The following is a 27,426-nucleotide window of genomic DNA, read 5'->3' on the forward strand; positions in this document are numbered from 1 at the left end:
AGATTGATTTGATTAAATTGTAATTTGCACTTTAAAAATAAAATACAGCTTTAATTTTTGATGTTACCTAGACTTTTTAATTCCAACAATACTAGCACAAGAATATATTAACCCAGTCACACAGGTTAGTCCAGTTAAGTCCAATATAACATGTTACCAAATGGTTCATATTAAAAGTTATTATTTACATAGCACCGTCAACAGGTTAGTTGTGGTCACACCCCCTTCCACGTAACAGTAGAAACCATGATTTACGGCAACACAACGTGGTCGTTTGTCATGTACAATCAGATGACACACAGTGGCTCACTGTGCCATGGGTTTTCCTGCATCACTCGCAGGCCGTAGTGGGAGGGTTTGGGTGGCCTGCTAATAATCTGAATGAACTGCACCTCATTTACATTCTCTCTACACAAGGAAGAGACACAAATGTGCAATTGTAGCAAACACATCTTTATTTCAAAGGCAAATCTGCACAAATAATGATAGGTTTGCCATTGCATAAGAACAATATTATTAAGTCAGCAAAGCTTTTCTGTGATCAAAGAAAAATTATACATTTAAAAAACAAAACCAAAAAAGACCTGTTGTACCATGCAGATAAGGTAATAATATAGATATGAATACAACTTAATAGAAAGCGGGTAATCAGACTGAGCAGGCACTGTCTAGTGGCTAAAAATAATCAGGACTTGAAATACAGTTCTGTTCTTAAACACAGCAAAATGGAACAGGTTAACCAATATCTTTAAATTATACAGTCAAAATAAAACAAGCAAAACTAGCTTTGTATGCTTTCCCTGTACATAAAGAATAAAAGCTCGAGATACAAAAGAAAAACATGACTTAATGTGTACTAGTCCAGTTAATCCTTTATAAATCTACTTTTAATTTCTTTCTTTCTCTCTCACACACACACACACACACACACACACACACCCCTGAACTACTTCCTTTGAGTGTAGCATGATATGAGATACTTCTCCCAGTCAGAGTCCTGTTTCTGGGCTTTAAGCTGAACACTGTCTACAAAACAAAACGGAAAATTGTGAATATCAACATAGAGCGGTGACAATGAGGAATAAACACATCGCATTGAAGTATATTAGTGTAGTGTGGACTCTTAGAGAAAATGCATTTTTAAAATATAATGTAACTTACTTCTTTTGATGAGACTGGTCTTCTTAAGTTTGCTGTGGATGGCGTGTCCATTCTGGGCCAGTCTCAAAGACAATGAAGCACCCCTCCTGAAATGATGTGTTAAGTGTGTTCATTACTTATTGGTCCTTTTTGAATGTAGAGTAGATGATTGTATTTTGCCTATTTGTGGCACAAACAGAAACAGTGCTGTGCAAAAGTCTTTCTGAAAGCCTGGACAACAAAGTGTTTCTTTGAACCCTTGCTGCTTTTTTGCTCATTTTAAGAGGAACATTTGTTAAGCCACCCAACACTGTGGCCTTTAAATGATTTGAGCATTTAGAAAAGAAAAAAGAAAAAGTAAACTACAGCCTGTTGCCTGTTTATGTTTTCCCATTTCTTTTGCTGAATCTATGAAAAATGCCAAAGATAACAGTTTAACAGGCATAATAATATTTTTGCATCAACAAGGTGATTCCTAAAGAGCTATGAACTTAACACTTAGCATATTTCAGCATGGAGTGCAGTGTGTCCTCAAAAGACTTTGGGCAAACTGGACAAGAAGAGTACAAAAGAAGTAGCAGGCAAAATCTGTGGCGACAAGGTCTTATGAGGATGAAACTTCTGGTGCCGTCATGGTTTGAGGTTCCATTTCAAGCCAAGCCAACTTATATTAAAAATAAATAAATAAATAAATAAATAAACAAAGCTTAACAGAGGAAACGGAAAAAAGAGTTTCAGCCAGAGGTACTGGGGATCTTGTCATGACTGATGAGTACTGTTAAGATTTTGATCCACCACCATGCAATGCCATCTGCAAGGCATCCAACTGAAGATGGCCAATCAGCATGACAATAATCCCAATGTCACTGCTAATACAGTAAAAGGATACCTGGATAGAAAACCGCAGTCAGTAATGAACTGGCTGCCTCAAAGCAGATTACTGAAGCAGTGTGGGATCATCTCGACAGAACAAAAGGACAGCAAACTTCCCAAGAAGAGTGCTGAATGACCTTCAAGAAGCCCGGAGAACTATTCCTGAAGACCATTTAAAGAAGTGACAAGGAAGCTGCCTAAGAGTTCACGCTGCATTCAAAATGATAAGTGGTCATTCCAAATATTGATTTTGAAATTTGTAAGAATTGTGCAAACTCTGTTTTTGCCTTATTTCCTGCATTTCCAGGTATGTTTGCATATGTTTCAACAAACTGCTGCACTTGTTTTCCTAGCAAAATACATGAAAGGAAAGGAAAAAGAAATGGGTTGTGGCTCAAGACTTTTTCACATTACTATACAGTCACCATGCTACTTCTTAATTTAACAATTTACATTGTTTAATGGTGACGTAATAATTTTTTTACTGTTAAAATTCTGTCCACTGAAACTTTTTACGCCACAATTAATTGACTGTGTTTTATGTTTCGATACCTCATGGCTCCGAGCTTTCCCTTCTCCATGAACAGCTCGACTGTAACTTTGCCTTCCTGTGGGTACAGCCTAGCATAGAGGGTCCTGTTGTGTACAGTCGCTTTGAACCAGCCGACTGCCTCCTCAGACCAATCTCTCCCATTCAGAGGCATCACCTAAGGGGTAGGAAATACACACAAAATACCATGAACTGAGATAATTCATTTCCTTTTCTCACCAAGTAACAGATAACGCTGTGACTAATAGTGGACAAATGCAAATAATTAAGCCCACACTCTCACAGCACAGCTTTTTAACATTTCCATGTATGCAAACTCTGGCAGGGACAGTCCGTATGACTCTCTCTGAATATTTTTACATGTCCATGCAGGTGTACTGTAAATCCACTTACATTAGTCAGTGAAACCTGCACAGCCTGAAGTGGTATAGTAGCCATTTCAGGGGTCAGCTCCTTTATATTTGACAGTGACAGACAGGCAGTGTCACCATAGTCCAACCTTTTCACTTCCACCTTGATGGATGTCTCTGTCCCAGCACCATCTTACATCCAAAAGACAGAGAACATACAAAGCAAGACTAAAAATCCAGTGTGATATTCCCAAGTGGCTACCAGGAAAAAGTGACACTGCTACCATCTAGAGGCATACATCTGCAAAAACATTTCAACACAAGGACAGAACCCACCTCTGCTCACGCCACATATCTTTATCACCTGGCTCCTGCACCATTGTTCTCGCTCGGCGACCCAACCCATTACTACGGTTCCAATATCTGGAATGCAGTTCTGCTCAGCATTTGAACTACTGGCTTTCCAGCTGTGCCAAATGAAAATAATAATGATGATGACCAGAAACATGTGGGTTATTAAAAAAGAAAAAAAAAATCTACAAAGAAAACGGTTATGAATAAAAGGCATAAATGGCTCTTTAAGTTCTGAAAATGTCATCAGTGAATCAGCAGGAAAATCTGAGAAAAAGCAGACTTAAGTTTAGCCTCAGCAATGAATGACTTACTCTGTGGCAAAGGCCTGTAGCTTCTCATGGGAGTCTGCCTGCTGGATGTAGAAGTTGCTCGGACTCACAATGTGAGACACCACAACCTCAGTCTCTTCAAATCTTCGGATTTGGAAATCGGGAATCTTTAAACTGTTGGTTGTTGCCATTTTCGCACCATCAGAACTGTTATCACGTTCAGGCTCTGCGCACTTGGGACTTTTGGGTTTCCAGTGGATATTCACACCCACGATCTCTGGCTGAGTAGTTATATTTTGGCAGTCTTCACTTCCCAAGGGACCAGGATCAGAGACCCTCTCCACTACCTCTGCGAAGATGTCTCCAATATCCCAGAGTTCAGTTTGTGTTGCAATCACGCAACTATAGATGAGAGAGCCACTTGACTCGGCTTTTTTCACTCTGAAGACTGGGGCTCGGGTTTCAAACTTTGCATTCAAAGTTTTTGGAGCAAGAACTTCTACCAGATCGGTGACAACGTGACTGAACTGGTCTTTTTGTGGTGTAATGGTAGGTGACACAGGCTGCTGTAAATCTGAACTGTATGCACGTTTAGCCCACTCCATGGCCGTGACCTCCAGTGAACCCATGTTTTTAACTTTTGCTCTGAGGAAGTGCAGCAGCTGGGAGGATGTTTGTTTTTGGTGTTGCACCTTGACATCATCTTCACATCCCCAGTGTAATAGTGGTGTGGTGTTCATGGGTTTTGGGTTACTGAGCTCGGGGAAAACAGCTTTTAAGGGAGGTAAAAGTATTTGAGGCCTCTCTGCACTTCTGTCACGGCTCTCATCAGTGACAGGTGGAAAAATCCCAGCATCCACTTGGCTCTTCTCCTCAAAATCAACCTGCTTTTCTTCAACCTTAAAATCACAACTTGAAGTCAAAACAGTGCTGGTGAGGCTTGAAGAACGCCTGCATATCATGTTGTCCTGATAGCCTGCCGCAGGCTTCGAGGTGAGGAAGCGTTGTAGCTGCTGAAGAGACACCGTGGCTCCCAGTACCTGGATTGCTTTTGCTATTGAGCTCGCCATCAGCGAGTTCTTTAACATGGGCCCAAACTTAAAAACATCTGTAATCTGAATCTCTTTGATGCCAAGCTGCTGTATCTGATTTCCGCTGACTCCATTTTTAACCTTAGGAAGAAGACAAACCTGCGGGTCTGACAGGGAAAGCAGGCAGCAGAGGTTTATTAATACAGTTACTTATCCATCTGTAGCTATACGATTAATTTATAACTTACCAGCTGTGAGGTCCTTTAATGAAGCTGAAAGCTTTGCGACTGTTTGACATTTCACATCTAAAGCTTTTGAGAGATCGCTGAACAAGTTCCTGGGACAAGATGAATTCAGGTAACCTTGGACATCTTTATAGGCCTGGTTGTAAAAAAGGGGGAAATTTGTGTGGTTTATTTAAAAATACACATACATTGTGTTTATTAGTTCAGAGGAAACCAATTTTGGCAGTCAGCTGATATTTCACGTTTTTGTAATGACGAACACACTGTACCTTTTTCCATTGGTCTTAGCAATATCAGCTAATGTAAGTAAATGCATTAATTAGTCGCTCGCTTGCCAGCTAGCTTTACCTTGATGGTGAAGTTGCGAAGGTCTTGTTCAAGTTTATTCCGGGCATTTTCCAGCAAGAACAGCTGGTAAGTTAACTGCACTTTCTGGGAAATCATGGAGGGCGCCGACTGGAGGGTGACAGCCAGCTGGTGAGGAGCCATGGCGTGCGTGACCCCTGCCAGTATGACTGGTGGCTAGTTAGCGGCTAGTTAGCTAGCCAATTAGCGTTATTATTCCTGACTTTGACGGTCCTTTTCTTTTCATAGATTTTCTTGGGGGTTCCGCAAATTACCATAGTGGAACGATTCCTTTTAGTCTACTTTTTGACCTCGGTTTCTTCTTTAAAAACCCGGTTGTCATAAAAATGTATCCCACTCCTTTTTCCACCAATGCCAGGCCGCCATCTTGAGAAGAGGCCCCAGCCAGTAGAGGTGGGCGGAATGGATCGAAAAATAAACCTCACTAACCTGCACTATGAAGAAAGTCCAAACCTTTTTGTGTGGTTTAGAGACAGAAAAACTTGCATTCCAGGTCTCCAAAGACTCCATTTCAAAAGACCTGAAAAGCTGAAAGTGGTGTTTTGTTGCGTTAACTGATTATTGTGGAAAGTAATCATTGATATAGTAGTGATTAAAACGATAATTCATGGCATACTACTCTCCCCCAATTAGCTACCCGAATAACAAATAGTAACCAATCCTGGCCCTGCATTTACTTGGTATTGGATCGATACCAATATTTGTAGTATGGAACAGCATTACTGTGAATGAGGGAAATGTGAATGTTGATTTTTTTTTTTTTTTTTGCTAAATGTGCCTGTCTCTAAAGTACTTTGCGTCTACATCTGTTTTTAAAATGATAAAAAAAAAAAATAGATTTCAGACATCTTTCATAGTGCATGTTTGATTTTTATTTTCATTTCCAATTAAATTAACAATTAAAAGAATTTAGAACTTCTTTTTTTTATCAGACAGCATTTGACAGTCTAGAGTAGGGCTGAACGATTATGGAAAATAATCTAATTGCGATTTTTTGCCCCAATATTGTGATTGCGATGCGATATGCGATTATTTTTTAAGGTCTTTGTCTTCTGTATTATTAAACAAAGACAAGCAATACATCATATAGTATGGCCAATACTATATTACATTAATTTTAAACTGTTCTTTCCTGGAAGACAGACCTCTGTTACGATGACATGAGGTGATGCATGAATTGATGACTGACATTTTTATTTAACTTCTTCAATCACAACAGTATATTTGAACATACACAATAGTTTATTTTTAGCTTACAAACATCTGAGCATAAAGTGCTGACAAGGAACCCTGGTGTAAACATTAAAATGAAAGTCAGTACAATGTGCAGATTGCAGAAATATACATAAACAAAATCAGTGGCTTTACCGCACTCAGTTTTTCGACATCTGTGAACTACTAGACAGTCATTCAATTAAAAAATAATAAATAAATAATACACACATCTTACTGATCTCTGCAGTCAGTAACATTACACATAAAGTACAAACATAATAGCAATTGTATAAACACACACACAAACACGCCTTTAAAATTTAAAGGCGTGAAATTACCGCTGTCTCAGTGGAGTTTAATAAACTCGGCCGTCTGCTTCTTGCTATCTAAAATATAACCAGACACTGGTGTAAATTCTCGACTGTCTCATACTTCTGTTTAATAAGTTTTCTGTTTGACGTTTAGTCAGCTGTGTGAAAACCAAGGAGGAACCCACCCGGGGGATTAATAAAGTTTTATTTTATCTAATCTAATAACTTTAATCTCAGCCAAACCGATTTACTCACGAACAAACAAAACACTGAAAAAAGCCCAACAATAACATTTTTAGGTTGTCTAAGTGACTTATATATCACGTTTAACCCGAGCAGCGAAACTCCGCGGTGATCTGAAAATGATGTGCCGGGAGTTGTGCCGTTCTCGGCCGCATCAGTAACCCTCGAGCTCCCGGCTAGCTGTCGAGCTGGTGGGTAGCAGACGCCTCTGAAAACGTCGAAGCACTTTTGCAAATATGGGATATCTTGATAAACCGAGCAGATATTTGATGTTTACACAACTACTTTCTCACCTGAAAATATGTTAAAAGTTTATTTTGTGACCCAGAAAGATTAGTATGAGTAATTTTAAAACTTAGTAGCGGCCGCCATTGTTGGAAACTGGAGTTTGGCTGGGCCGCGCTATGAATTCTGGGATATGGTAGTAATTTGGACAGCCTTCGGCGCGTCGCTGTGACGTAATCGGTCTACAAATGCGGCCTCAGGAGGATGCAGCCCATGAATTTGGACATGTCCAGAGTATAATCGCAGCCTTTGCGGTTAGAAAATTGCACTTGATCATGTCGCGATATTATCGCAAATGCGATATATCGTTCAGCCCTAGTCTAGAGCAAGGATGTCAAGCTCATTTGACATAGTGGGCTGCATAGAGCCCACTTTGATCCATAAGAAGTTTAACCATCCATTGAATTTCTCAGATATCTTCATATAACAAAAAAGAAGTACATTTTAAGCAGAATGTCTCAGTTTTTCTACACGATAAAGAAATGCTGCTGTATTAAATGGAAGAAATCTGTCCATATTGTAAGTACTGGATGTAACAGACTATGACTTTCTAACTGTGGACCCTCTTTAAAAAGATAGAAGTTTCAGTTGTAGATATTGCATTTAACTGTTTATCTATTATTTAGTTACTTTGGTGTGTTATGAATGGTTACGAAGGAGGTCCTTATCAGTAGAAAAAGCTGTCAACCTTATAGAAAATACAGTTAAAAGTCCCAAATTTATGCCCTTTTTCTCAATTTTTTTCCAAGTCTGTCTAGTTGGACAGAATGGAGTCTTTGGCGGTCTGATTCTGGCCCAGGGGCCATGTGTTTGGCACCCCTGGTGTAGAGGTAGAAACAGAAAGTCGTGCAACTTTGCATGCAAGCTGTTGCTAATGTCTAAATGCCAGTAACTATCAACACCAAGAAGAAGAATGAATATAATTTACTTGTTGCATTCCTATGGTTTGACACCTAATGCTATCCACACAGTGTTCTTTTCTTCAAGTGCTCTTTGCTTGAACTTGTCAAGCTGCTACTTGATCTAGAAGCTGAAACGTGTGGGTGGGGCAATACAGACATTTTACTAAAGTTAATATTGCTCAAGAGTTAGATTGATAGGCAGTTTTGCTGTACCCGTGATAATGCTGACATCACATATACTGGTTCCAGTTGCAAAACGGCACTTTGCATCAGTTTCAAGAAGAGGGATTTGCCAATAGGAAGACAGCAAGAAAGATTGCTCAATGGCATATCTTTTTTTTCTTTTGGTGTACATCCAGAGGTACTTGCTTACAATTTCAAATATCTTTTCATGCCATTGCCAGTGGATCAGTATTGTAGGATGCAAGTCAAAGTTTAATGTTGTGTTGCTTAGTTTCACAATCTTAATGGATGACCTTCTCTGATCATGACCTTACAGTTAGGATTCTATGACTTGGTGGCATTTCAACTATAATTGTTCACCTTCCCACCTCATTGATTTATTTTGTAGATACTGAAATGCGGGGAATGGTATTCTTAAATAAAGAACTGCACGATATCGTGGTTATTCAGTGCGACATGTTTATTATGTAAACCATACACCGTTGCAACATCTGACCACAGTCTCCAGGGTCAGAGCCACACATTATATATTACAGAACAGGCTGGTATAATGACATTTCTTGTATAAAGACAAAATAAGCCATTCTTATTTAAAAATATATACAAATCAATATGTTTAAACAAAAGCTCTCTTACAAGGGTCTATATGGCAATTGTGTTGAATTATTCAGGAGTCCAGTCGTGACTCTTGGAATGTTCTGCAAGGCTTCATAGACGTCATAAAAATGTAATCCATTGGCTAAAGCTTTTAGTTTCAAAACAAACATTCACGATGAAGAATGGATACGAACTCTTGTGATTCTTGATTTGACGTGCACTGTAACCAAACCACTTGGGAATCAGTAATGCCAATTTCCAGTTTAAGATTTTAGCTTCAGAGGTCACGAAAAGTTTGCAGGTATGTCCTGTAAGACTGTAATGTGCAATAACCACAATCTTCACTTTTCCACCAAGTTTATGGTATGCTTACTTTACATAGCCCATGTGCATGTCTAAAATTATCTAAAAAAAAAACTGTAAAAGACTGATTTGAGACTTCACACCATAACAGATCTCTGTGTGCAGCACAGCTTCCTGCTGAACATGATGAAAACTGCTAACAAAACAATTGCAAATAAGACAATTATCATCATTTGTCCAAAATGAACTTCCTGTGCCTTTGTGCGCAATGAACAGTACAATGAAGGGTTCATCAGATATTCTGTCACCGTAAGGTTTCTAACTCTCGTAAAGCATTCTGCCTCACTGATATCGGGCACTGTAATCTCTGTCTCATTTAAGACCATCAACCATCTGTTGTCACAGCAGTTGAAAGGATTCCCGCTTATATGCATGACGGTAAGGTTTGTGGATAAAGCACGAATCAACGAAGGGTTTAAAGTTATAAAAACATTATGTCTTATGTCAATTTCTCTCAGGGGAGAACAACTTAAACTTCTGGGAATTGTATCCAGCAGGTTGTTCGATACGTTCAGGTGGGTTAATGCCGGCATGCACGGTAGAGACAACAGACGAGAGCTGGTTAAGTTGATCTCACTGATAATTAAGGACTGAAGAGTTGTTTGCACACCTTCTAGCGCCCCCTCTTGCATGACCAGTGATGGATTTTTTGCAAGGCTGAGGGAAACCAAAGAAGTCCCCTGAAATGTGTTAGGCTGAAGCATTTTTATGCCATTTCCTTTAAGATTGAGGTGTTTTAGAGTCCCTAAGTAGGCGAATTCAACACAAAGGTCATCAAGATTTGTTTGCTGTGTTGAGTTAATGCTTCCTAAGTGATCAGCAGAAGTGCAAGGTTGGACTGAGTTGTCTTGCAGATTTAGTCTTTCTATTTGTGCGAGTGCACTGAGAAAAGGTGGGGAAATATATACCAGCCTGTTGCTTTGCAGGTCAAGGTGCTTTAGGGAGCGGAAGAAAAGCTGGCGAAGGGGTCCTGAGTCAGAGTCATTTCTCACATCCCAGATGATGCTTTGTAGACAGTTATAGCTGAGATTCAGAGTTTCTAAAGACAGCAATAGGCTTAAAGTCTCGATTGGGAAAGACCTGAAGTGGTTGTAGCTCAGGTCAATATAAATCAGTGGCATGGGCCTCCAGTTTGAGTGTAGGTTGTTTTTTATTGCAATTTTTTCACCTACAATCTCACTATAAAGAGAATTTGTCTCTGACACCAAAGCAGCCTCTGAATAGGAACCGATCATGTTATTCTGTAAATAAAGATACCGCAAACGGTTCGTTTTCGGAACGATTGGAAAATAAAGAAGTTTGTTGTGGCTGAGATCAAGAACTTCAAGCCTGTACAGCCTGCTGTCCTCATGTGTGACAAAAAACTCTACAGAGTTTCTGCTCAGATTTAGAAATTTCACTTGACGCAATTTAAAATCACAAATGTGCGCAAGATTGTTTTTAGCCAAGTTTAACACCTCTAATTGGATCAGTGATTCGAACGTCCCTTCTTCGATCTCAGATATCAGATTGTCGTCAATAGCAATGGCCCTCAGGCTTTTACTCTCTGTGAATAATTTGTGTGAAAGTCTTGTTAAAGCATTACCGGTCATCTTGAGCTGATCGAGGGCGGATTTGTTTCTAAGGTAGTGCTCGGCTGCAAAGTCACTCAGGCCGTTCATTGATATGTCCAAATCCTTCAGCCCGCTGAGGGATTGGAGGGCTTTGCTGTTATTGCCAAGGTTGTTGTTTAGTTCGTTTCTGGACAAATTCAGCTGCTCAAGTCGAACCAGGTTTTCAAACAGCCCCTCGGAGATGAGATCCAGCTGGTTGTTGCTCAAGTCCAGCTGCTCCAAGCAAGGCAGCTCAAGCTTGTGCAGCTGTCTGATGAAGTTATTGGACAAGTCCAGTCTTCTGATCCTTATATCCAAATCCACAGGGATAGAAGAGAGATTCCGATTGTTCCAGGACTGCTCCTTGAAATTAAAGGAACACAGTGTGAGCCTCAGAGATGGGGCACTTTTAAAAAATATCAAAACCAGCAATTCTGTAGGCTTAAGAAATAAATAAATAGTGCAAATTTAAAAACATTTAGCATTTATATTGATCATGTTGAACCTACCCTCGAAGCATAATACGTCAGTCCTGTTACGCAAAGGTCATGGCTGAGTGACCAGAGTAGTAGGAAGTTGGAGAACATATGTCTGACCATTCTCCCTCTGCTGCTGCTGCTAAACTGTACCACTGCTGTTGTCAGAGCTCGTATGCACTCACACACACACACACACACCAACACCCTCTTATAGCCATGCTTCATCAAAAAAAAGGGAGAGAGAAAACAGCTGTGGCCACCAGATAGGGAAGGTGGATACTATATTTAGACAATAAAGACATGACCACGTAGACCGCCTCTTTCTGTCAAGCTTAGGTCACATGTAAGCGAAAACCTTATAATTTGTAAAAAAAAAAAAAAAAAAAAAAAGGTTTGTAGACAAACATATTGTGTTTTTAGTGCTAAGTGAAGCCACTTTTAGAGATAAATGCATTTAGAATTTGCTAGCACTTTAAATACAAGTTGAGAAATAATTTGCACCAACACATTATCCCATTTATAACAACTTTAATTAGATGATGATACATTATTTATTGTGGTATTCAAGAAACTTCCTGGGAGATAAATTTATACATTTGTTTGTTCCTGACAAAGTCTCTGGAAACGGAAAGCGTTTTAAAATAGACAAGAGGAACAAATAAGCAGACAGCGCGTAGGTGGAACAGGAGGGAAGCCCCCAGCAAGGTATAAAGGAACACGCCTAAAATAGACTGATGAAAGGAGGTGCTGGCACATGAGTACAAACTTTTGGGAGTCAGCCCAGGACATGCACCCAAATTCTACATTTTAAAGCTAATATATATTTGAAAAAAATGTATTTGCCTGGCAGGAAAAATAGTTTTCCTGCTGCTGCCACTCTGCTTTATATCTGCACAGCCCTCACGCTGCTCAGTGTCAGTTTCCCACTTCCAGCAACAGTCAGCAGCATCCTTATCAACCTCCTACTGTCTTGTCTCAGTTCAGCTGTATGACACCAAAGAAGGTTGAGTCTTCATCTGTAGATATCAGGGCTGTGGGCCTGTCTGGGATCACCAGTTCTAGCTCGTCATCCTGAAGCAACTGCACTGTGCCTGCAACAGAGGACAAACGCTGTCAGAAAGTGTAAATGTATTTAAACGTACAGTACATGTTTGCTATACACAAAAGCCTTTTTACTATTGGTGCTACTTTTGAATTGTTTTTTCTGCTAATGGACTTGTATGTTGTCGGATATCCTGGATATTATGGCCATCTCATGGTTTTTATGAGGGGTGGCCCCCCCACTAGGAAGTTGGCTTGATGGGTTTGTTTCAGATGAGGGGCACTGCCCAGGGCAGAAAAATGGAGCCAGTGCAGAAATACCAAAAACTGCAGTTTGTCTAATGGATGCTTGAGGCTGGCACCAAAACCAGGTCAAATACTCTATAGTACAGTATAGTACTACAGTTAAAAGGCCTGTGCAGCATTAACAAGCATGTTTATAGCCTGGCACAAAAGAAAGATTTGGGAATTTATCGATAAGCTAGTGCATGGTAGCTGAATTTTCTTTTTTAAATGGAGGCTGGTGATATTTAAAACTCAGGGTGTGCCCAGCTTGACAGGTGTCCCAACACAGGAAGTTACAGTTGACTGCACTTGCGGTGTTAGGGCCTTTTGGAGCGTTTATAAACTGAATTATATGAAAAAGTATAATTTGCTGACTTGTTTGAATTACTACAGTTCCTGAGATTCATTAGCCTCTTATTTACCACCAGTAAGTAGATACCCTTTGCAGAAAGCTAAGCAAGCTCCAGTTATGGTTATGTCTGGTTCCAAAAGTGCAAAATAGCAGCTCTCAAAATGCTTCAAACTATTGGCTGACACAGGCTTAAAACCTGGAATAAACTGTGTAGCTGCACAAAGGCCCCGATATAAGATGAACAGGGATTATTTTGAACTGTAAATTATTGCAAAGCTACTTTAGTATAGTGTCTAAGAATAAAAATGTGGAACTAGAAATCAGCACGAGAGATCCACTTTCAAGGAACAGTGTAACATTTTCAAAAATATGCCTATTTGACCTCGATAAGTAGAGGAAGGAACAGCGCTGTGTATTACAGAGAGCGCCTGTATCCAAAAGCAAAAAAACCTCCACAGCAGCAGTCTCTCACTGACCTGCAGTGTAGCATGTGTTGGCAGGATATCTATCGGGCATCGCTTGCAGGCAGCGCAACAGCTCGGCTTCAGTTGAGGCCCTACTTCGAACGACATGACCCATAACTATGCTTGGGCTTTCAAACAAAACCTGCAAATTAAGCAGAACATTACCTAACTGGTTGGAACAAATCATATGCATGATCAATTTAGTTCTGCTCGAGTTAGAGTGACACAATACTTGTCCAAACACCAAGTAATAACCATCTTCTTGGACAACAATTCTGTTTTCCTTTTGTGAAATTGCATTTCCTCGCTGTGCAGAAACAATCCAAGAGATCACAGTTATATTTCCTGTGAGAAAAAGGCAAGATACGCTTCATCAAAATAATGGCAGACGGTACAGCCAACGACTTGGATTTAGTTTTACCTCTTATGTCTGGCCGTTTGTTAGTGTCAGCCCTTAACTGCAGAAATGCTGTTGAAGCTGGCAAGAGAAGGAAATAAACACTTGACTTTCATTTTTTTATTAACTTAGCATATACTGTTTGTGCTGTCATTACCAGATTAGACTGGAACTAACAAGATATTTTCAGTTCTCAGCTCTGACCCACCTCTAGAACTGCCTGGGTCCCTTTTGACTCTCCTAGAAGATATCTTCAGAGAACTGTGAGCTTCCTGGAAGACTCTTGACTTAATGTCCTATGAGAAAAACAAAGCCTTGCGATAAAATTTATTATTGCAGCGCTATCTGAACAACTCACTAATGGTATAAATCTCAGTAGTACAATGTCCAAGATGACTCCATCCTGTATAATCAGTGACATACCTCGCTTGTTTTAAGCATCTTGGCCAATTTCCCATCGACTCCCTCAGAACATGGTTGATTTAATTGTAGAATTATGTCTCCTTGGAGTTTGCGAAAATCATTTTCTAAAACCCTGGCTCTGTGCACCAGGAAAAGACTGAGACAAAACATGAACGCTGTGAGTGATAATAACGCATTATAGAGCATTTTGAGACTAACAAGCTGTCCCCCCCCAGTCCCCAAGTTACTCAAACGAGTGAAGTCACACATCAGTACACTCCGGAAACCTAAACGTTCAGTTTCAAAATTAGTTTTTAAAATGAGGAACTATCTTTGCCCTGCCTCTCAAGATGGAACTCATTTGGACTGCATGAAAATTACAGCCAAACTCTGAGATGTATTGTGAAACTCGCAGTTGAAGTAAAAAGCCACATTTTAATAAAGACAAAGGCCTCGCTCGCAGAGCATCATTTGTTCTTGTCAGTACTCGTGCCAGCTCAGTCCGATATGAAAGAGAAGTTGTAACCTTTTAAATTAATACCACTGGCTGCACAAACACAAGAGACGAATGGTTTAGACAGAAAATGAAACATTTTAATCCATCAATCAACTCCATTTACAAAAGTATATCCCATTTTATATACAGTATGTACAGACATGTATTAACAACTATCATTTCTCTACATGGATTCATTCATAAGGTAACTAAACAATAGCACTGTAACAAAACATATCACTGATATTCTGCAGGGATGTTGTAGTGCAAATGCGCGCAAAATATATAGTGCTGTTGCTCTGTGAACACCTTATAACTCCAGTTTTAGTGGATTTTCTTTACTTTGCATAGATACTTTTATACTTGTGTTGAACATTTGCATCATCTTTCATTTTCTTAAAAATGTTAATATATTCAAATGAATTAAAAAAGGCCAACAAAGCCCCAGAACAAAACATTTCAAATAGCTATTTTAGCTATTTTTAGCGTTTTTTGTTTTTTTGGAGATACAAGATTATCATTCAACAGCACTTAGTATACATCAACACAGTGTCCTTCCTCACTTTAAAGAGAGATCCCGTCTTTGCCGGTACAAAATGGCGACTACAAATAGAAACTTCTCTCTGATGAGAACATTTGGTTCATCGATCTCTGCGCAAAATTAAAGTAAAGGGCAGCAGAAGTTGTCTTATTTGGTTCATTTGAATACAGATATCTGTGAAAGTGAACAAAAGTCACTAAAGGGGCGTCCTCAATTTTTACCAGCCCTCTAAACAGAGGCAAAACATAGGCTTTTAAATTACTGTGTCAATCCCACGTCAGGCAGGATGAACAGGCAGTGTGATTCTGGGCTAACGTGACTGCTGCTTTTTGGTTACGCATCGGGGGGGGGGGGGGGGGGGTTGGGGGTGGGTGCTGGTGACTGTGCAGTTATCCGTTCTGTCCAGCAGATGGAGCCTCTCCAAGTCTGACACTTCCCAGGAAAGTGGTGTGGTTGGTCATATTGATGAGTGTGTACTCATGAGCTATGCGTATATAGATCTTTTGGCCAGCGCGGAGTGGGCTCACACCAGCCGTGTAGCAGGTGTTGAATTTGCGCTGGCCCGTCTCAATGCTGCAAGTACAGCGGAGGAATGGGCTGGAGTCCACCATCACATCATAGCTGGCAATGTCAGTGAAGTTGAGGTAGTACACCTGGTAAATGGGGCGGGGAGGGGGCGGAGGAGGGGGGCATACAAATCACAAGACTTTAAAGTGTGTACGACTCCACATGATAATTTCAGGGGTTATTTAAAGCTGAAACAGCTGCAATATTAAAGAAGCCAGCATGAATATGAGTTATGAAGCTTCACATTTAGCCACAGGGAAAGGGCAAAAGAAATACATCTTACATTAAAAAGGTAACATGTATATGCTTAAACAAAGCAGACAGGTCAACTCTGTCATTCTTGAGCTTAGCTTTAGAACGACTGCCAGCTCTTTTGACTATCAACTGTAAATTTAAAGAGTTACGTCAAGGACCGTACTCACTTCTACCTGACTATATATGAAGTAGACACCGTCCAACAGCACCTCTAGCTGCCCAGTGCGAGAGTGCATTTTAAACACGCGGTGATGGATGGACACCATCTTCCAATTCTTAAGGATGCCTTGAGACAGATCTAAACATGTCACAACAAACACACAAAGAGGGTCAACATAAACTGCTTTCAGCAGAGCTTAACTGCAACCAGAGTTCAGCATTGACACACAGTATAAACCTGCTAATGATGCTTACCTGTGATGTGATGAAGGATAATCAGAATCAGTTAGCATGCAACATGAGTATGAGTTACCATTCCAGATTGTAAAACGGCTATAGGATAACTTTAGGATGTCTATAATCCTACACAGTGCTATGGGTAAAAACTGGCAGTAACATTTACCCTGGATAGAAAATCCTTGGTGAGCACAGAAATACTTAAAAATGACCAAATCTGGCATGCTGGATCTCAAGTATAAACATTCACTGCATGTCAACAATCTACTGTGTTTATATTTTTTCTCTTGTAATTCTGAGGTTTAGCAGGCACGTCTATTAGCACACATCCAGAACTCTGTGTTTAACCAATGGCAGGGATTATGCATGCTTTTTTGTTCTTTGTGACTAAATGAGCGTAGACTGAGCACCCACCTTCTCTGACTTGGATCGTAGTTTCCTGCCCCTGCAAGTGAACCACTGCTGGCTGGAAGACAAAAGATCTCTGGTGACTAATCCAAATTCACGTAAAACAGGAGAACAGCTGTTTCACCAGAAGCTGCGACTGGGAGAAAATTGTATGCAAAATTTTAAAACGGTGACATACTCTTACCTGGAATTCCTTTGTTTTGCCCTTGTCAGGAACCCCTGCAAGAGCAAGAGGGAGACGTGTTCAAATTCTGGCCTCTGCACTGCCGAGGTGAGAGGATGATTAAAAGAAAACAAACTCTGGCATAGTTTAAAGATAGATCATTTCTGCTCCACACAATGTTTGACATCCTGCACCAGAAACTCTCACAGTGCGAGCAATGAGTGAATCAATTTTGACAACTTGAGCCCCATTCTGCTGTGGGAAAGTGTCTGGATACAGGAAATAACTGTAATCTAAGAAAAGGATCTCTCTGCTCGTTTTCAAGCTCTCTGGCTCGAGTATTGCTTATTGAGGAGGATTCGATGCAAGTTATATACCTGCTGGACCTTGAGCGCCTGGTGGTCCTTGTGGCCCAGGAGGTCCTGGAGGCCCTGCAGGTCCCACAACATTGCTTCCTGGAATACCTGGGATTCCAGGGATACCCGGTGGCCCCTGTGGACCTGGGGGACCAGGAGGGCCAGGTGGTCCTGGCACAGGCCTTTTTTTCACTGTGGAGAAAGATGGAATAAACGGTTAGCACTCAAGTTAGTTTTAATTATAAATCACCACAAATCACTAATTTGCCGGCAAGTATTACATTTACATAGATACTGAAAGCTTGTCGCCCACTTTGAGTTAAGGCGGTTTTTGGATGACTTCTCAAGTGCATTTGTAGAAACGTGCAGCAGATAACAGTCAAATGAATGACCATAATAACAGAAACGTATGCCGGATTTTGTCATACCTCTTTTTTTCTCTTTCCTTTTTTCCTTTCCAGTTGATTCTGAAAGAAACCGAAGCAGCGTGATTAAGCTTCAAATGCCCTCTTCAACAATTATCATCTCAAATGACACATCGAGCATCCAGATCATTCCATGTAGGTATCCTAAATAGGCTGAAATAACAGATTGAGATGGTGTGCACTGAACACTAGAGTGGAGGTATGTCAGTCTGTGGTATCTTGTAGTGTAGTAATTTGTAAGTGTGGTTTCACCTCCTCTGTATGAACAAGTGCCTTAAGCATTCACAGGCAGTGGAACTGGAGAAGATCATTAGAGAGATACTTTATCCTGCCAAAATCCTTTTCTTTGAATTAAGCCCAGATGGAGAATGCAGATGAAAGTGTGTGTGTGTGCATGTGTGTTTGTGTGTGTGCGTGTCTCCTCCTTTACAACCATGTGTATGGATGTGCATGCACGGATGTTGGTGGGGCATCTATGTCAGTGCTTGAAAGCACTCTCAATGTTTGCATCTGCAAGAGGGTGTGTGCGCGCACACGTATATGTGCCGCGCACAGCTGAAGAATCCTTTTCAAAAAGCTGTCTCGGTTGCTCTTGTGTTTACCATGTCATTATAACTACAAAGGCCATTTAACCTTAAACCCTCACAGTTTGAGTCCCCCCTCAAACATATGGCCAGTGTTTCTCCTCTGGCTAAATGACTGGATGCATCCGCATAGATTTCTCTTAACGAGCAGCCCTATCTGGAATCTGGTGCCCGTTAGGAGTGCCGAGGACGCACACACATGTGCAAACACAGGAGACACACACACACACACACACATCTAAGGCTGAGATTACAAAAGCCTTTGTCTGTGCGCTAAGAGCAGAGGAGAGACCTGGGAATGATTAGTGTTTAGAGGCTCGGGACTTTACTGATTTATGTATAAAGTCTCGAAGGTGAGTTTTTTTCTTCTAATTTAAACACAATCACTAAACTTGCCCCCAAGTATTCAGTGTCACGAGACAGACATTGGAATGCCTTGTGATCGTGCTGCACTTGTTGCACTCAGACGTGAAACTTCAAAGGCTTCCCTCCCTTTTCTTTCTCCTTTTTTTTATTTGCATAGTGCAGATTCTAAACAAAAAGAAAAAAAAACAAACTACAAAAGCAAATTCAGACATACCGGCCACATGGTTTACCACGGAGCTATTGATTAGCATAAATCAATTCAGCAGAATTAATGAAAGCTATGCTCACGCATGGTTGCCGGGTTCTCGAAAATGACTCACAAAGTCAGTATGCTTTTTGTCATCTGCTGCGATATTAATGTCACTGATAACACAGCTGGACTCCAAAGTACATAACTGCTTTGCTGACAGCTTCAAACAATAAGAAAAATAAAAAATAATTACTTTAAATTAAAAAAAAAAAAAAATTGGTGGACGTAATGTTATTTTTAGTGGAGGGGCAGGGGATTGGGGGGGACCCGGGCTTCGTTGTCTGTTTCAAATTGGTGCAGCCCTCCCAAACTCCTTGTTGTCCTTGTTTGCCATCCAAGTAATAATCAATCCCATTCCATTGAATCTCTCGCTCTATAAACACGGCAACATTATGCGGTGGCGCTGCTTTGTTAAGTAAGCACAAATCAATAAAACATCAATTCCACACACACACACAAAGAAAGAAAGTGAGAAACCATCAGCAAACAGTTTGCAAAATTTAAGACCTCTAAGCCTACCATAAGCCAGTTAATTACACTTAATTGAGTCCTGTTCAAGCAAATGCGTGTTACAGAAAACATTGCTCAACAGTTGACTCGCTAGTTGCCAAGTACATATCCAGAAAACAAACTGATGTAGGTGCAACCAGAGAGCTAAAGTTAGTTTCTTTTTTTAATGATTAATGGAAAATAGATGATGTGCTTGAAAACCCCCCCAACAAAAACAAAAAACAAAACAGAAGACCAACTTAGGAGGCAAAAAACAGTCTTGTGTATCAAGGCGTAAAGATCAAAGAGACAATAGTATTAAAGGATGTCAAATGCTCATAACACACGCAAAAAAAGGGCTGCACCTGTTTCTGGCTCCTTGCCGGGGCTTCTTTTCGCTCGCTGAGTTATGCCCCTGTTATCCTCTGTGCCGTGGAAGTCAGCTTTTCTGTACAGTAACTTCTCCTGGTGGGACACAAAGGAAAATATCATTAAAGACGGAAAATTACGCATGGAAAAAGGTGCCACATCTTTTGAGCACGCTGCGCCTATTGTTACCAGCTGCTGCCACCTTAGATGAATTCGGTGAACCCAACACAAAAGGGCTGAATGCTACAAAGTTTTTGAGAGCGAAACTCTTGCTACAAGTGGCCTTTTCTATTCTTGGGGGGTATAATGTTTGCACAGACACAACTTGGGGCAGTTGAAAAGATGCGAGATTGTCAGCCAGCACATTCACATGCGGCCAAGTCATTGTCTGTCCCATTTGGGCTGTAACGCATCCTGTAACCCAAGTCACTTTTGTCTGAGTTTCTGACGTTTGAGACAGTCACCTGGACACGACTGCTTCTAAAATTCACCTTTTTATACAAAAGGAGGACATGAACTGCGGTTAATCTGAGAGCAATACCCATTCATATGGCACCTGGTCCCAGCCCCATTCAGTGTTGGCATGAATAAGCTACAAAATAAATTGTCAAAGGAAAAGGATCTGATGTAGCTGGTCTGGTCTGAGCTCATCCCTAAAAACAGGGGAAGTTGCACTACAGCGGCGGATTGTTCCCATGGGCAAGTGAGCGGCGGGACAAACCGCACGTTTGTTCATCTGGGACTGGTTCTGGTCGACCTACATTCACATGAACTCAGTAGGACGCACTGACCCGACTGTAAGACATTCGAGACGTGTCTGGTGCTGACAAGGCAATGTTTCGTTCTAAGGATTTAGAGTTTAAAATATGGATTGCTCCAAGTCGCTTTCTGTTTGAACAGCCAGTTTGTGATCACATCTTTGGAGGATTCCCAGAAAACAAAAAACAACAACAAAAAAACCAAACCCCCCCCCCCCCCAAAAAAAAAAAAAACTCAAAAACTGGCACTGAAAACACAAACGAGACCACCCAAAGCCAACTCTTTTCATCAGGCCTCGCAGTAAACGAGACAGCTTTTTGGTCACACTTTGGGGTGTCAGCATAAATAAAAAGTAATAGCCCGAGACATTAAGGCCCTCCATTGCTGACAACCAGACAGCTTGTAGAGAGCTGGACATCTGCTCGGTGTTTGGATAACTGACATCTACCAAAGCAGTGACGCATGCGGCACCTTAGCACAGATCAAAAGATAATAAATAACCACGTATCGGCTCGCCTTACTGCTTAGAAACAAAGCAGACAAGCTTACCGACAGACACTTTGGCCTTCCTTGGGGGGCCTACCCCAGTAGTGCCCAGGATGATATATTCCCTGTTTCCATCTGTGACACTCGAGTAAACATCGTTATTAAGTCGCGATGACAAGTAAGCTCCTCCTCCTGAAAGCAGCGTGAACTCCCAGGGTCTTTTTGTGGGCCTTTACAAGGCGGAGCCGCTGCAAAACACGAAAAGAAGTTATGGTTCGAATTTCTTCTATACCTCGTCTCAGATGTGGGAACCCTCCTTTTTTCCCCCCCTCTGGATGGGGGATGAGATGTATCATGTCAAACACCTGACACCGACTGTGTTAGGCAAGTTCGACGCAGTTAGCGTCTACATCCCTGACCAGCTGCCAGCTGTGTCTGACCTTACGAGCACGGGAATTCCAGCTTGATGGAGGACTGTGTGTTGGAACAGATTATCGGCGCGCAGACCTCCAGATGTTCCTGCGAGCGGCAACGTTTGCTGTTCATTTGGTGCGCAGGTGCCTCCACATCTCCTCTCCAGCTGTTGGCATACCGGGGGGGGGGCTAGCTTTTACCTCTCAAAGGATTTGTGGTGTATATTCAGCCATATGGCGTTACACTTTCTTCTGTTCTGACAGCCAAACACGATTCAACAGCCAATTTCTGGCCCGAGATTAAGCCCCTGCAGAACGACAGAAGACAAACAAGCAGTCTACGGGGCTACTACCAAACTGGTGCGCATCGTACTTTAGATGAAGGCAACAAAGTGATTTTTTTTTCTTCTTCTCCTTCCATTATATGACTATGAGAAATGGTTTTTCGCCCTTTTTTGCTTCATTTCACTTCATTACAACATTTACAGCCTTCGTACCCTTCAAAGGCACGCAGAGTTACAGTAAATCAGGATGACAATGTGTTGGTATGTATGCCAAGTGCCAACTATTGAGTAAACCATTCTTTTTCAGCGCATGGGGAGAAAAAAATGCTATTAATTAGAGGGCTTTCAAATCTTCAAAGAGTGGGGGTTGCTGTTGCGCGCAGATTCCCTGTTGCTTCGTGAGGATATGACTAAAATTCAATCACCCCAGGGATGTGTAATTTTGGGATAACAAGACTCCTTTTTTTGCCTTATTAACACTTACTATTACAAACTGCATATATTCTTACCAGTTAGCCTCAAAAGGTCCTTGACATTTGCAGCATTTCAAGTGTAATGCAAGAAATAAAATGCTGCAGGTCTCCAGTAGCATTTTTTACTCACAGTTTTCCACAAATACAGACTTTCTGGCTGCAGCGTTGTCTGTAAATCTTGCAAAGTCAATAACAGTTAGTGGCCGCTAAGTTGTAGTTGAAAATTTGATGTTGCAAAGCTTGAGACGGTGAAACTGAGGGCTGTTTGGGTGTGGTTGCGATTTACATGCCCATCACTGGCTGAATGGGCATTACCAAGTTCAGTGGCATGCATACTCCTGAGAGCTGATTACACCTAATATTCCTGTGATGTGCACTCCTGGGTCCGACAGCGACTTTGCGTTTTCTTCTTAAATATCACTTAAAGAAAAGGATCCTCCCCATAGCCCGTATCAGAGCCCGCTCTTTGAAAGGCCATGTGTTTTTAACCATAACTTGGGTAATTTAATAACGCTATGCATAGATTGTCATCTGAAAATCTGTGGAGCTCAACCTAAGGGAAATGTAGCCTGTCAGCAGCCAATCACTTTTCAAATTGTTGCAACACTCGCTGGCAAACCTACTCCTTGTTGAGTGCTGAGAAGGCCTTGAGAATTTATTATTATGGTGGATGTTTGCAACTCTGGACTCAATCTTTACTGGGCGTCTACGCCATCTGTCTGTCAAGACGATTCAAGCTTATACGGAGCAAACGCTCGCAGCCTCGCCATTTCTGACGTTTCTGCTCTCACGACTTGTGCTTTTATGTCTGCGCTGATTGATCCCTGATATGTCGACCTGCTCTCAGCGCATGTACGATACTGCTGTTTTAACCAATTATGCAGCGGTCACAATTAAAGTAGATGTGGGTGACAGCCCACCCGGGCGCCCCAGAGCTTGTACGCTGCTGAGGACTTTGCGTCCCATCAAACTGACTTTTTTAATAGCCGTTAACTAGACTCCAGATGTTTTAGCATCTGTTCTTCGGGGGGACTTTAAAGGCATACATCAGAGAGGAAAATTATTTCATATAATAGCTATAAGAAAAGTGTTAGGCTCAAGAGTAAAACGCTCTCTGAGCTTACATTTTGAAATGTTTCTGTGGACGTTTATTACATTTCACTCGCTGCTGTAAGGTGAACGAGGGTCAGGCTGACTGAGGGAGACACTTGCTCTCGCTCGCCTTACATCACATTTGTGGCACAGATTTTAGCGCCCCCCCCCACCCCACACACACACACACACACACACACACACACACACACACACCTGGGAAGGGGATTTTTTACTGTTGGGAACTATGCGGGGTCTGCTGGACAGCTGGGATTTACTGCCTTGCTCACGGGCATACCCACTGCGACTGGTGAGGTGACGACTGTTTGTTCACTTTGTGGGCCCAGATCATAAATGAACAGATCATCGACTCATTAAGAAGCAGCTAGAAAGATCTGAAAAAAGTGAGAGCTTTTAAATTAGTGCTCAAAATTTAACTGTTTCCAAAGAAACTAAATGAATTTCTGTTACCAAACATTTCATATTTCCACTTGTGGTTTGACTGCATAGTTTAGATCTCTTAAGACCTATAAACAGTGCCAGCTTTGTCTGCAAAACAATATTGTTTCCAATACTGTGCTTACATCTGAGAAAATGAAGATTATAAAATTTTTTTTTTTTGTAAAACATCCAAGGAGACACAAATGGTCCCACACAGAGTCTGAACTCAGTTTGATAGCTTTTGGTTATTTTCTTTTTTCGCCTCGCATCACCTCACAGGCCTTTCCTCCCCTGTTCAGGGAGAGATTCTGGAAACCGATTACACACTTGTAGTATCACGGCTTGTACAGCCAAGATTCTTATCTGGAAGTTTTAGCCACGATCATGACCTTCAGATCAGGTGTGCATCTGCAAAAAGAAACTGCAAAGAGAAGGCCAAGCCTCAGTAATAACTCTACTTGTGTTTTCTTTCAGTGGAAAAAATGACAAGTGTTGGCAAGATTAAACATTCAAGAAACAAAAAAACTAACTTAAGAGTAGAAGGAAAAAGAAAAGAATAAATATATTTATATCATTTAAAACTAGTTTAGTGCTAAGACAGCTGATTTTCACTTCAAACAACTTTATTCTTCCTTGATATCATGACTTCAACTAACCAAAAAAAATTTAAAAAATAAAATCATCTTTTCATTAATTCATTGTGGCAAAATTTGCTCCTGACACAACAACTGCAGTGGGACCTATCAGAAAGACTCTCTGTCGCTATCCCACAGGTGTGTAGCTGACATCAACATTAAGGCTGACTTCAAAGACAGGTGTGGTTATGCTCATATGTATGAAGTATTACGTACTAACGCCGCAACCACTCTGTACCTGGGCGTCACGGTTGGTGTGATGCCAATGCGTTGGCGCTCTCTAGTTTTGTTTGACACTGACCAGCCCTGCTGAATGGCCGGATGTTAAGGTTGCTTTTACATGCCGACAGACCACACCGCTTGGGTTTTTCAAGACACAATTCGACCACAAAACAGGTCCATCTGAACGGAGGCTGCAGCACTGCACTTACGTGACAACAGAGCCTCGCTGTATCATATATGCTGTTGGAAAGCTGGCCTGTGTTGGTATGGACCTGACGTTACTGTACTTTGCTTTAGCTTTCTCAAGGCATCTCATGTTTTTGGTTATACTTGTCTGTATATACCTGGCCATCACGTGAAATTTCCCCAATGCTCCTGAAGTGCCTTTGATGAAGAGCTGTGTGAAAAATCCAATAAACAATTTTAACCCCCCCCCCCAAAAAAGAAGAAGAAGAAGAAGAAAGATCCTTCAAAGGAAATGCCAGAAAAGCTAACAAGTGTGGCTGCTGCGTCTAAATGCCACATGCTCCTGTTTCTCCAACTATGTAAACTGTGGGATGTGTAATCAGAGTTGTTTAATGCAGACATCTGGCAAGGACAGCATCACAGCACTGTTAAATATTTACAGCTGGGCCACAGTCTTTCACCTCATGAAGCGTCACCATCTGGGCCAAATACCAGGCCCATCTCACTCGGCTTTAACTGGAGGAAACCACTACTATCTAAAATAAGCTTAGCAAAGAGGACACACAGAGGACTAAATTAATAGGCTGAGCTCATGAAAGGAAAATGTTAACGGAGCAAATCCAAATATGAGCAATGGATCTCATTAATCTTTCCTACTGAGGAATAAATGCGCCCATCCTGGATAACTTGAATTCCTCTGGGTGGTTATCCAGCTGACAGCTCTGCACAACTAAATGTCCAGCCAATGCCCCCCCCACACACAGAATATAATTTTCTCTGTTAAAAGGTTACACAACTGCTGACATATGAGCTAATTGAGCAAGCAATGCAAAGTTGAGAGGTGCACTCGGGCCTTTTGTGCTGATGAAATTAGGGAGGTAGTGTGTGTGTGTGTGGTGGTGTTCTTAGTGGTTAGTGGGTTGTTGCCAAAAGCCACAGACAACACAAATGACCGTTCAGTCAGCCCTGCTGCCAAGGAAGAAAACACACAAGAAGTGGGGCTGGCTTTGCTCCAAGTACCAAGTACCCTCATCTAAAGTCCTGATGAATTTACATCAGCCCTTGGGCTTTGCACCTGCTGGTGATCCAGTTAATTTTCTGTCCACCTGCTCCAGCACATAGCCTGACCTGCCTCTGCGATTCCAGCTGGGCAGGTTGCCTAAGTTCTGAGTACTGGACTTCTGTCTGCTCTGGGACCGAGTCAAATTGGGTTAAAATGTAGTTTTACTTAATAAATAATTCGCCCATTATATTAATCAATGAGTTTACTGAAAGTTATTTTCCCCCCACAAAAAATAAATAAATGAAAGAAAGGATTTTCTTTACTCAACAAAGGCAAAAATCGGAACCACAACTGCCCTAATTCTTGTTCAACTTATGCCCACCCTGGATGTGTTTACCTGAACCAGAGACACTGGCTAGGTGACAAGATTTAAAGCCTACACCTTTTAGCGCGTCTCAGTCCAGAAAGGCGGAATGACGCACACGGGGGCGCAAATCCATCCTTTCAAAAACAAAAACCCCAAAAAACATACTTGTCTGGAAACTGAGCTGATAAAACGCCGTGACAGGCTACTGTAAAAGGAGTTGCCCAGAAACATGCCGTAACAGCGCAGACACAAAACCTGACACCGTGATACCGGGAACAGGAGGACCGAGCGGAGGTGAATGAACACGAACAGCCTCCGCGTGAGGAATGACAACAATGTCGCCTTAAAGAAGCTCCGGTGTCTCTTCATTAAGTCTTTGTTTTTTTTTACCTCACGACTCTCTCCTCCGCGGCTGCTGCCGGAGTCCAGTCGAACTGGGTGGCTGAGCGAGAGCACCTCCGCCGGGTCAGCCAGGTCACTCCCCGCCAGTGTCATCACTGAGTCCCGCTTCTGGTGAATAATTTCCCTTTTGACCTGGGACCGAAGGTCCAAATAGCAGACGAGGGTGACAGCGTGAAGGGTCAGCGACAGCAGGAATAATCCCAGGAACACAACGCTGCTGCTCCGACTCCTGCACTTCTTGCTGCACGTGCACGGAGCCGCTATGGGCATCACTTTGTCCGGGAAATCCTCCGCGGATGAACCATCGCGTGCCATTATCGGACGGAGGGGCGAGTCATATGCTCCTTATCTCGGCATAATCGGCTCGTCTGTCTCGCGCGGGCCGCGGCTATTCATTTACATGGAGACTCATAGGTGCAGCTGCAGCAGGTCGGTGCAAACTTCTCGGAGTATCTGTAGTAACAATGGAAACCCGCCCACCTCTCCTGTGATTGGTCCGGCGCAATTAGCAGCCCAGAGGTTGGGGGGGGGGGGGGGGGGGGGGGGGTGGATGCAGTAGGTGCAGTGGTTGAGCGACACCCGATGGAGAGAAGGAGCTACTGCAACGCCTCTGAGACAAAGATGTGAGAATTTCTTCCCCCGCTCTTTTCTTATGTTTGTTGTTCAGTGTTGTGTGATTATTTCATGGACTTCTTTCAGTGATTTATTA

General features: G+C 41.7%; 4 protein-coding genes across 6 annotated transcripts; all 4 read right to left on the minus strand.

The window, feature by feature from the left end:
* Positions 1–499: 499 nt before the first annotated feature.
* Positions 500–5,544, minus strand: LOC146677444 (uncharacterized). Its single transcript, XM_085422293.1, has 8 exons — positions 5,161–5,544; positions 4,816–4,948; positions 3,579–4,734; positions 3,250–3,380; positions 2,957–3,105; positions 2,566–2,720; positions 1,162–1,247; positions 500–1,026 (listed from the first exon to the last, which is right to left on the minus strand). Exons 1-8 carry the CDS (start codon positions 5,299–5,301, stop codon positions 947–949), a joined length of 2,031 nt encoding a protein of 676 aa, XP_085278419.1. The 5' UTR covers positions 5,302–5,544; the 3' UTR covers positions 500–946.
* A 2,764-nt stretch (positions 5,545–8,308) lies between these two features.
* Positions 8,309–11,664, minus strand: LOC146677445 (transforming growth factor beta activator LRRC32-like). The gene is made up of 2 exons (XM_085422279.1): positions 11,379–11,664; positions 8,309–11,232 (listed from the first exon to the last, which is right to left on the minus strand). The coding sequence occupies exons 1-2, from the start codon at positions 11,571–11,573 to the stop codon at positions 9,355–9,357; spliced, it is 2,073 nt and encodes a 690-aa protein (XP_085278405.1). The 5' UTR covers positions 11,574–11,664; the 3' UTR covers positions 8,309–9,354.
* A 202-nt stretch (positions 11,665–11,866) lies between these two features.
* On the minus strand, positions 11,867–14,559 carry LOC146677446 (tumor necrosis factor ligand superfamily member 13B-like). 2 transcript variants are annotated; one of them, XM_085381994.1, is made up of 6 exons: positions 14,311–14,559; positions 14,096–14,183; positions 13,912–13,968; positions 13,723–13,835; positions 13,503–13,632; positions 11,867–12,439 (listed from the first exon to the last, which is right to left on the minus strand). In XM_085381994.1, exons 1-6 carry the CDS (start codon positions 14,557–14,559, stop codon positions 12,324–12,326), a joined length of 753 nt encoding a protein of 250 aa, XP_085238120.1. In that variant the 3' UTR covers positions 11,867–12,323. The 2 variants fall into 2 exon arrangements, with proteins under 2 accessions (XP_085238120.1, XP_085238111.1); XM_085381985.1 differs by having other exon boundaries at positions 13,503–13,835; positions 14,311–14,537.
* A 332-nt stretch (positions 14,560–14,891) lies between these two features.
* eda (ectodysplasin A) lies at positions 14,892–27,159 on the minus strand. Of its 2 annotated transcripts, none has more exons than XM_085422323.1 (8): positions 26,706–27,159; positions 19,951–20,050; positions 17,900–17,938; positions 17,493–17,663; positions 17,137–17,171; positions 16,959–17,010; positions 16,322–16,446; positions 14,892–15,979 (listed from the first exon to the last, which is right to left on the minus strand). In XM_085422323.1, the coding sequence occupies exons 1-8, from the start codon at positions 27,030–27,032 to the stop codon at positions 15,716–15,718; spliced, it is 1,113 nt and encodes a 370-aa protein (XP_085278449.1). In that variant the 5' UTR covers positions 27,033–27,159; the 3' UTR covers positions 14,892–15,715. The 2 variants fall into 2 exon arrangements, with proteins under 2 accessions (XP_085278449.1, XP_085278443.1); XM_085422317.1 differs by having other exon boundaries at positions 16,316–16,446.
* Positions 27,160–27,426: the final 267 nt, after the last annotated feature.

The sequence above is a fragment of the Rhamphochromis longiceps genome, linkage group LG2 (assembly GCF_057381845.1).
Source record: "Rhamphochromis longiceps isolate RC_006_pf linkage group LG2, R_longiceps_female_GT1.1, whole genome shotgun sequence".
NCBI classification, from domain to species: Eukaryota; Metazoa; Chordata; class Actinopteri; order Cichliformes; family Cichlidae; genus Rhamphochromis; species Rhamphochromis longiceps.

What these genes read in the sequence shown, in the direction of transcription:
- eda (XM_085422317.1), bottom strand. Translation starts at nt 27,032, where the DNA reads ATGGCACGCGATGGTTCATCCGCGGAGGATTTCCCGGACAAAGTGATG. An exon ending in AAGGAAAGAGAAAAAAAGAG is followed by an intron (nt 17,664 to 17,899) that starts GTATGACAAAAT and finishes CTTTCTCCACAG; the next exon opens with TGAAAAAAAGGCCTGTGCCA. An exon ending in TCATATATAGTCAGGTAGAA is followed by an intron (nt 15,980 to 16,315) that starts GTGAGTACGGTC and finishes CCCATTTACCAG; the next exon opens with GTGTACTACCTCAACTTCAC.
- LOC146677445 (XM_085422279.1), bottom strand. Translation starts at nt 11,573, where the DNA reads ATGAAGCATGGCTATAAGAGGGTGTTGGTGTGTGTGTGTGTGTGTGAG. An exon ending in TGACGTATTATGCTTCGAGG is followed by an intron (nt 11,233 to 11,378) that starts GTAGGTTCAACA and finishes TTTAATTTCAAG; the next exon opens with GAGCAGTCCTGGAACAATCG.
- LOC146677446 (XM_085381985.1), bottom strand. Translation starts at nt 14,496, where the DNA reads ATGCTCTATAATGCGTTATTATCACTCACAGCGTTCATGTTTTGTCTC. An exon ending in GGACCCAGGCAGTTCTAGAG is followed by an intron (nt 13,969 to 14,095) that starts GTGGGTCAGAGC and finishes TTCTCTTGCCAG; the next exon opens with CTTCAACAGCATTTCTGCAG. An exon ending in CAAACGGCCAGACATAAGAG is followed by an intron (nt 13,836 to 13,911) that starts GTAAAACTAAAT and finishes TTTTTCTCACAG; the next exon opens with GAAATATAACTGTGATCTCT.
- LOC146677444 (XM_085422293.1), bottom strand. Translation starts at nt 5,301, where the DNA reads ATGGCTCCTCACCAGCTGGCTGTCACCCTCCAGTCGGCGCCCTCCATG. An exon ending in TTCGCAACTTCACCATCAAG is followed by an intron (nt 4,949 to 5,160) that starts GTAAAGCTAGCT and finishes TTTTACAACCAG; the next exon opens with GCCTATAAAGATGTCCAAGG. An exon ending in ATTAAAGGACCTCACAGCTG is followed by an intron (nt 4,735 to 4,815) that starts GTAAGTTATAAA and finishes TTTCCCTGTCAG; the next exon opens with ACCCGCAGGTTTGTCTTCTT.